Source organism: Teleopsis dalmanni, chromosome 2, assembly GCF_002237135.1.
Source record: "Teleopsis dalmanni isolate 2A chromosome 2, ASM223713v2, whole genome shotgun sequence".
Classification (NCBI taxonomy): Eukaryota; Metazoa; Arthropoda; class Insecta; order Diptera; family Diopsidae; genus Teleopsis; species Teleopsis dalmanni.
Genome location: NC_051847.1, coordinates 45,931,209 through 45,941,338, shown reverse-complemented (window position 1 = coordinate 45,941,338; position 10,130 = coordinate 45,931,209). Strand labels below are relative to the sequence as shown.

At 28.5% G+C, this 10,130-nt stretch overlaps 1 protein-coding gene across 1 annotated transcript in view; it reads left to right on the top strand.

Moving 5' to 3' along the window:
• The first annotated feature begins 685 nt into the window (after nt 1–685).
• LOC119674455 (calbindin-32-like) overlaps nt 686–10,130 on the top strand; it is an 11,381-nt gene continuing 1,936 nt past the window's right edge. Inside the window, exons 1-2 of the mRNA XM_038085594.1 lie at nt 686–1,026; nt 1,804–1,889. Coding sequence (XP_037941522.1) covers nt 870–1,026; nt 1,804–1,889 — 243 coding nt within the window. The 5' untranslated portion in view covers nt 686–869. The remainder of the gene's footprint in view (nt 1,027–1,803; nt 1,890–10,130) is intronic.

Here is a 10,130-nt window from a genome sequence, read left to right as displayed (position 1 = left end):
AAAATAGAGCTTTTATTTGAGCAGTTTTTTTTTAGTTTCCAATAAAATTCCAATTAAACTGATTTATATAACCTGTTAAAGTGAAAACGTCAACCACAAGCCTCCCCTTCCAAAAATGCTCAACGTTTAAATAAATGCCTGTGGTTCCACAGGTAAATGTTAGCAAAAAAGACACCAACATTGGATCACTTTGAGAGACTACATGGGTGACGTCGACTGTGAAAAAGAAAACCGCAACAATTAAATTGAAAAATTTTGGTATTTATTTAACGTTGAAGTGTTTCGACAATTTGAACGCGTATTTCGTTAGTCGGGCATTTATTTTGGCAGTAAAGAAATAGCAATAAAAACTGTGTGAATAAAATTTGTGTGGTTTTGGTATGGCTTTTTTGTATCTATTCACATTTACAGTTTGTTTTTATTTCATTGATTGAAAAGTACTTATGCTCTAATACGAATAGGATGAGCTGAAATTTACTGCTTAAAATGGCATGTATCACATTTATTTTGTCACGAAAATAGCACACGCTCGCATTAGTGGTTCTAATGTCTCATGTACGTGCACTTCAGATATTTACTTGATCTCTTCTCACATATTCCCGCACATAAATTTACACTGAAAATTTTCAAAAACAATTTAAATTTATAAGATATATATATATTTATTTTTCGTTTTTCAGGTTCTAAAAAGTTTTTCGTGTAGCAGTTTCCAGGTTTTCAGTTCCAGCTGTTACTACATCTGCTTTACATTTCGTTACTTATACGTGACTTGGCTTGTACTTAAGTTGAGTTGATTGCCAAGACAATTTAAAATTTGTGACTTGAAGACAAGAGTAAGACGGTGAAAAAAAATAAACAAAAACAAAAAAATGGATTCTGTTGGTGCTGCTGCTGCCGCTGCTAAGCGTGTTCAAATCGAAAAGGCACACAATTTCATGCGCCAATACCGTGATCCAGAATCACGTGAACTTAAGAAGCTCTCTGCAAATCAGTTCATGGATGTTTGGTCGCATTATGATAAAGATGGTAAATATTAAATATTTTACTCTTGCATTTTGTTTATTCTATTTTTATTTTGTGTGTAATAATATTGTATCTTTATTTCGTAAATGGAATTGAGCTTTTCCAATTCAACGACTTTTTAAACAAGTGAAAATTTCTTTCTCAATCTTTAATTAATTTTTCTAACAAAGTAATTTGATTTTTTATTGATGTGTTTTTATTTAATAAAGTAATGAAATAAAAAAAAATTTATAGTAAATCTAAATGTACTTTTTTCCAAAACTGTGCATTAAAAAAATTGCAAAAATAAAATATATTCTATATAACAAAAAAGAAAAAAACTTAACAATATTGGCATTTGCCATCTTCAGTACTTTCAGTAAATCTGTGCAAATATTCGCACTTAGATATTTGCTCTGACCCGAAATGTAATATTTACACTTTGATAACACTATCGATCCGACCCAATTTCTGTGTTTAAGCGACACCAAAATTTCACACTCGAAATGACAATTTCTTTATTGCATTGCACTGATTTTAATGTGAAAAATTTTAGTTCGAAAATTGCTTACGACAATCAAGCGTACAAACACAATATATCTTCAAATTGCATCGCGGAGCAAATATTTGCACAGCTGATGCTGATAGTGACACTGAGAAGGAGATGCAATGCTGAAATATTCTCATTCTCATTTTTATTTTTATTTCTATTTTTATTTTTATTGCATAAATGAAAAACTTTCAATTGGATATTTGCTATTTGATTCCTTTAGTTTTATGTATTTTGTTGCATATTTTCAGGCAACGGTTATATTGAAGGCACCGAGTTGGATGGCTTTTTGCGTGAGTTCGTGGCAAGTGCAAATGCAACAGATATAAGTCCTGAAGTAAGTATGAATGACATATCTGTAATAAGTTTCTAACACAACAACAAATATTTAACTACACTCTTGTATTTATATTAAAATTTGTTAATATATATGATATATATATATATTATAGAAAAGAAAAATACTGAGCATATACCACGTACATATATGAGTTTTTTATTGTACATTTATAAAACAACGAAACTTTTACTTATTACTTTTACTTATTACATTTTTTTAGTGTAAAAAAGAAAAAATGGAAAAAAATTGCGCAATCTATGAATAACCCACGCGCATCTAAACAAGTGTTTACATAATCCATACAATGTACTGCAGATGCACAAGTTCTAAACAAATAAGTAAATAAAAGTAACGACTTATAGACAAACAGACAAGAGGACATACATAAAATAGAGTACTCAAGTAGTGCATAGAAATTTTCCATATTTACCATTTTTTTTTAAGCAAGAATGTACCAAGAGCGTATATATGTATATATCTATGCAAAATAGTGGTATATGCAAATGTCCTTATGTAACTGCGAATATGGTTGTTTATATGCTGAAGCGTTTATGTTGATTTTCTACTGGGATTTAGTAATTTTATTGCTTTTGTGTTCACATAATTCCATATTCCCAACTTGAATTTACTTAGTTTTATTCAAAGTTTGATGAATAGTTTGAAATAGAATCAAAAAATCTGCATTGTATGAAATTTAAATTTTTTATAAACAATTAATTAATATTTATATTTTGAAAATTTATTTAGATTAAAAGATTAGGTGTTTATTATTAAAATTTATGTCAATTAAATATGAATTTTGTTATTTAAAACCATTAGCAAATATGACTTTTTTAATATTATGACTAGAATACTTTGAAGAATATATTCATTAATGACAGTTCCTAAAAGCACTAAACTTACGTTTCCATTCAATCCGACAACTACGATGACCACCAGTTTATAAGTTATATGCAAATACCTTCTACTCAAAAAGGATTTTGTTGTTTGTTAACTACTCCTTAAGTAATAGACCTTTTTCAAAAATTTTTCTTTGCTATTTTTTTGTTATGTTGGTACACCCTTTCTTGACATATGGTACAAATTTGATCGTCATCTGTCAATTAGTTTGTTTACAACAGCTGTTAATGTAAGACTACCACAAGTGCATTTAACAATTTTTACTATGGAAAATTCTTGTTGTAAGCGATTTTTTGACCAAACATGGCACCACTGTCATCGCTCAGGCACCATATTCGCCAGATCTGGATTCGTGCGACTTTTTCCAGTTCCCGAAACTGAAATTGCCCATTCGTGGTAAAACGCTTACCGTCGAGTCGATTGAATCGATAAAAGAGAATTCGCAGCAGAAACTGAAAGCCATACCTTCACGGGCCTACGAAAAATGTATGGAAGATTGGGTTAAGCGTTGGCATGTGTGTATCGCTTCAGAAGGAGCATATTTTGAAGGAGATAAAATAAATTTGGAATAAAATTTAAATTTGTGTGTTTTATTTACAAAATCCGAGTACTTTTTGAGCAGAAGGTATGATTGATCAGTAAAAAATAATGAACAATACACTGTGTGTTCGTGCACACAAACACTAAAGGTTCTCCCTGCGTGATAGGGACTAGAATATTCCCGTGGTAAGGCATGCTTGTCGTAAAAGGCGACTAAAATCCGGCCAGGCGTCGGAATGTGTGGCTTAAAAGGTCACGAAAACCCTGAGAAGCTACTGAGCTGAACCGAGTAGATGCTGGCTTTACTCGAATGTTAAAAATTCGATTCATGTAAATTACATTTAGTTTGTCGCTTCATATTTTTAAATTGATAAATTTGTATTTAATAAATTTGTATTTGTATTTAATAATTTTATAATCTCCCATTAAACTATATAAAAAAATTTATAACAGTATATTATACGATTTAAATTTATTTAAAAACATTCATTATGATATATACTCATTTAAAATATTTTTAATTTATAATTTATATGATTTTAATTGACTCAATACATATAAAAATATATTTATTTACTAATTTATACAAATACAAATTTAATTGAAAGTTTTTATATGTTTTATAATTTCAATTGAAATAATTATAAAACTTATAGATTCAAATTACACAAAAAAGTTTATTCCAATGAATTGAAATGATTGAATCCATATTTCTTTTAAAAAAAAACCAAGAAGATTAATTTGTTTGATGAATATAAGTTATTCAATATATTTTTTATTTAATAAATTTATTAGATAGAATAAAACTATTTGGAAAATGCAAATACCATATCTCAGGACTTCTACTTGACTGAATCACCATAAATAATACATTTATGAAAGGAATAAAAATAATAAAAAAAGATTTCATTTTTAATTGACTATTATGCAAAATAAAAAATAAAATTTTAAAAATAAATTTGAAAAGAACACATTCAGAAATTTGTGCCAAGTTTGAAGAAAATATCTTTTTTATATTTATCGCTTTCAATTGTTGAATAGAATTTCAATATTTGGAAAAAGTTTTAAATAAATGGATTATGAGAGATATTTAAATATTTTATAAAATTTTATTATTATCAGTGAGTTACTGAATTAAAAAAAAAATTATTTAAAAATCAATCTTAGTAAAAAATAAATTATTTTAATTAAAAATGAAATTAAATTTGTATGCATTTGCGAAAGTAAACCGACTATTGTGTGTAGTATTTTACTAAAAAATTCTTAAATATGTATGTAGATATATTGTAGATAAATTTGTATCTCAAACAATTTAAGGAAATATATAGTATGTAATAGTTTCGCATGACATATTCTATGTTGTACAAATTAAATCAGTAAATATTTATAGTTCAACATTTAACTTTCCTCATTATCGCGTTTGTGTTGAGCATATAAGCCGACTAAGCCTTAGCCAACACGTCAAATATTTGTAAAACAAATATTTTACTTGGTTTGAATTTCAAACTTTTAATTATAAAACAAATATTGAAGTCTAATGTTGCATTTATTTTGTGAACTAATGAAGCTGCCACTTGGCACAAGAGTTGTTTCCTAGCTGCACTATGTGTAACTAATGAACCATCTTCTCTGCGGATGGTTGCTTGTTTATGTGCAAATTTACTGAACTCAAACACATCCGCATCCTTGTGGTTTAGAACTTTAGAAACAAATTTCAAGAATTTTTTATAATTATATTTTTGCTTATTTAGCAAAATTTAATACACTGTGGCAGAATTTCGTATCTTGGTAATTTAACTGAAAAACTTTACTTGAACTCGAATTGAAAAATATAACGTTTCAGCATATTTTCTTTTCACTTAAATTTATATTTTCCCTACGAGACGCTCTTAGTTTGAAATTTTATGATAGATAAAAAAGGAATAGAAGTGAATATGCATGGAATTCTGTAGTCTTACTAGTAAAAAGTGCAGGTAAAACATTGTAATATAATATTTTGTTTAAAAGAAAATTTTTGTTTTGAAATGCTTACATTGCGTTGCATAGTTTGCAGTATAATAAACTGTGAAATCAAATCAAAATAGATACAAATTGAGTTGAACCTGCAATAACTCCAGTTGTAGGTTTTGTATTCAAGTTAATTGCACTTTACAAAGATATGTAAAACATTTAGTAATACAATAGCTAAACTATGTATTGTATTTGGCTTATTGTATTCAATATTTTTTTATTAGTGCAAAGCTCCAAGCATTTTGATGTTGAAATATATTTGTGCATTTCTATCCCTCCCGCTTGAGCAAAGTAATGTTTGTACACTTTATGGCTTTCGTAAATGCAGTAGTTTAGAAGAATAACTAAATAAAATCATATATTATTTACTTCCATATATTATTTATTTGGTTATTTCCAACTAATTTTAGTTTATTTCCTCTAAAGGTAAAATTAATCAGTTCTATAAGTACAGCAGTTTCATTATGTGAAAATGGAATCCATTTTTCGATGCAAATGGAAACACTTTTAAGAAATTAAATTACCTTTATTGCATTTTATAAATTCTCTATACTGTATGTTACAGCCGTTTTTCCATTTCGCTTGATATCCCTTCGAAATATAACTTTTTAATACATGCAAGGTTTTATCTGTAGACGAAAAACTTACAGGAATAAAAAGTCATTGTGTACCAAATCAGAATTGTACGATGAATATTATATTTATTTAATATTCTGTATATTCATAAATTTGATGTATGAAAGTTCACATGATTGTGAAATGTTGATCTTCTATAGTTAGTTTGTCCCATTTTTCCTTATACTTCTTAAAAACATATGTTGGTATACCATTAAGTCGTTTGCTGTTCAGTGTTTGCATCAGGCATATAGTTTCGTAATTTATCTCCACGGCCATAGACTTATATACTTGTTATGAAAGCATTACATTCCTTGTTTTGTTTTCACTAATCGACATTAGCATTTTTTTAACCTTTACAAGTTATATGGAAATCAATGAGAGCAAATCATGTTCTCGGTTAAATGAGCACAAAATTTTGAAACTATGGTCAGAGATTTTGATGAAACTGCGAGGGATCGAGATCGAGTTTCTTTATCAGTAGTGAAAGCTAGCACTCTTGCCTTGATAAACCACATCGTAAATCTTTAGAAATTATTGCAAGAAAATTTTTATATTATTAATTATATTAATTTATTAACGGGCTAAATGGTCAATTTAAATAGAAATAATAACACTATAATTTATTATTTATATTTAAAAGTAGGTTATATTTTATTAAAAATAATTGTTCCAATATTTCGACTATCTTCGATAGTCATCTTCAGTTTCCCTGAAACTGCCAGTGATAAGTAATAAACACAATAATATTAATATTCTAAAACTTAATCGACATTAGAATAAAACTATCAAATAATCTTGATTGTCATTATTTAAAATGCAGAATTTTTAAAAATTTTAACGATTTATTTATTCTTTCGTCGCTTTTATTAAACTTTTAGTTACTATTTGTAAAAAGCCATATTATTTAACAATAATACACAAAACTATAAGTCATCGTAATCTTGACAATTTTATATAAAACTGTCGAGTGAAACACTTTCCGGGTAATTTCTACACATTTTATATTTATTATTATTTAATTCTCATTATTATTTAATTCTTTTATTATTATTTAATTAATTTAAGATACGAACTTAAAGAAAACAAATGCATATAAATTGTAGTGCCTCAAATGAAAACAACAACTCAAATCCAAGCTCATAATAAAACAATAAAAACTGTAACTGTACAATGAAAATGAAATAAGTTTATAACCATTTACGGTGACTAGGATGCAGTCAAGCAAATTGTGATATCCCCACAAAGACTTCAACATCCTGCATAATACTGCACTTTGTTTTCCTCCTGGAGAGCTACTGTTTTGTTTGTTCTATAAAATATAAAATGATTTGTATTTTTATTTGACATTTTATTTTATGAGCTCATAGAGGTCTCATACCCATAATAGTGTTTTGATTGCAACTCAAATTGTTAATTTATTGAAATTTATTTTATATTTTGTTGAAATGTTTTGATTTTGATTTTTCTCTGCATTTATGTTAAAATGAATTATCTTGTTCAGTGCCAATGGAAAGTGTAAGTGCGCTCCAGGATATAGTTTCTTTTAGTAAAATAAAACATTTGCTTTGATTCAAAAAATTAAAAAAATTATATTGAATCTGGTAAGGGATCAGTTAAATCAAATGTGAGAAAATTTATGTTTTTACTTGACTCAAATTAAAATTATTGTTTAAAAGTATAAAATCACAGCAAAGATTTACGCTTGATAAAGTTCATATAAATCTTTTTGTCAAATATTTTATACTCATTTTGCATATATACAGCAATAAATTTAAAGTTCTGCAATTTAAATCAATTGTATAAACTATCTTCAATAACTACAGTAAAATATATTACTCGTAAAGTGAAATAGTTTTTCTTGGCCACACACTTGGTTAGCAGCTGAATGCATGTATATCCTTTGAGAACTGAAATACTCGTCCCGTTGGCATTTCCTTCCAAGCAAAATAACTAAGTTTAATGAATACTATAAAAAGTTTTAGTTATTAGAATTTTTGATTTTTACATAGCACCAAACTAATATCTAAAGAATTTTCTAAAATTGATTAAAAGTGTTAAGATTACATTTTTTTGTTCTAACTTAAACACGTTTTTTGTAATTGATGTCACTTTGCCTGCTGACACCGTCAAATAGTCTCACTCGATTACTCTTGAAAAAATTCTTCATTCTTCATTCTTCCTGCTTACAATGTCACAGTTTGAAGCGTACAAATAATGCCACAATGTGTACTTTTTACGCCACTAAAGCGGGTGCATAAGCATCATCAGGGCTCGAAGAATCTAAAAACAGAACTGTGGGTTGCCGTTGCAATTGCTGCTTCAATGCCTCATTGAACTGCTGGTACTTGATGGCATAGTCTCATGGCGTTACTGCAACAATATTGTTATTGCTGCACATTCTCACTGCAACAAATTTTATTGGGATCAAAGTGGATTGAACTAAATGTAGCAATTTAGTTTGTATGAAGTAAAACAATTTTTTAAATTAAATTACTATATTTGTAATCATTATGTTTCGCTGGATCATTATAGAAATGAATTTTAATAGAATTTGTAGTAAGTAGTGGAGCGTTTCCTTTGATGGGAATTTAAGAAGAAGTGAATTAAAATAAATTGCTTTTTAAATTATTTATTTATTTTAGCTAACTCTAGTTAGAAGGATATTATGATATTGGGTGTTTCTTAAGCTGTGTAAGAACTTAAAATAATAATACAAGACTGAAATATTGTTGGATTGAAATGTGTTTTATTATAATCAGGAAAATAATTTCATGGTCTTCTTTTTTAATATGATTTCAGGCATATCTCCGCCGTGGGTACAATTTACATGTTCCACTCGTACAGTCCAATTTTTGTCCATTTTTGCAATAGATATGACCTTATGTCATCGATGGTGGTTTCCAATGCTTCAAGGGTTACCGGTTTGTTGGCATAAATTTAACTTGATAATGACAACATAACCCCATAAAAAGTAATCAAGAGTAGGTAAATCGCACAAACAAGGGGGCCAGTTAACAGGACCACTTCTTGAAATAAAGTTGTTACCAAATTGATTTTGTAAAAAATCGATTGTTAAACGCGCTTTATGGCAAGTTGTGTCGTCTTGTTGGACCCAAATCAAAAATGTTGTCGATGTTTGACAGATTAGTTTATGGAGACAAAAATTTAGTCAGCATGGCACAATAGTGCTTGCTATCCGTCGTAACGACAGCTTCTTCCTCATTTCGAAAGAAATACGGACTGATAATATCGCTAACTTGTAAAAAGCACCAAACAGTCAATTTTAATGGCTGTAATGGTGACCCGTTCACGACTTGAAGATTATCTTTGCTCCATATACGGTAATTTTGCATATTGACATTGCCATTTAACTAGAAATGAGCTTCGATACTAAACCGAATTATTCGGTTTTGAATTTCGCGAACAGATTAATTTTTTACAAAGTAAATTTTCACAATTTGGAGGCGTTATGGTAATGTTAAACGCTTCATGATGAATTACCAAACCTTAGTGAACAGAAATGTCAATATAGTCAAACCATAGTTATCGATATCGATAGTTCTCATGCAGCTTTAAAAACAACCGATACATTTGTGCAATATATATAAGTATTGAAAAGTTTTTAAACAGACATAATATTCACTATATATAGAATTGCGATGACACAGTAAATTTATATTGTACAATGGTTCATTAATTTTTGTACATTTAATGACTTTTGTCGCGGCTGGGCGGTGTGGATGAGGGAGATACCATAGTCCATACTCATGTGTCAGTGCCTTCTTTAACTAGTAAAAGGTCAAAAATCTTCAGGACCCCTTTTCTTACTGACCTGACCGAGCTGTCATATTGTAATCTCTAGTATTACTAACTTAGACAAATTCATAGAATTGTAAGATTGGTTTACCTTTACTTAATAGGATAGTTGTTACCCTTTTCGGCGTTGGTCGTATACTGACTTTTCAGTGTATGTACGTACCAACGCTTTTTGTTTGGTATCACAATGGGTCATTATTTGACCTACCTACCTAGGTTTAATATAAAATTTTTTTTTTTATGTTTGCGAGTAATTACTTTCATATTTTAATAAAGAGGTTTTCGAACAGAAGTGAAACAACAACAAAAATTTATTTTTTTTAAATTATTTTAATTAATTGAATTTTTGGCTGA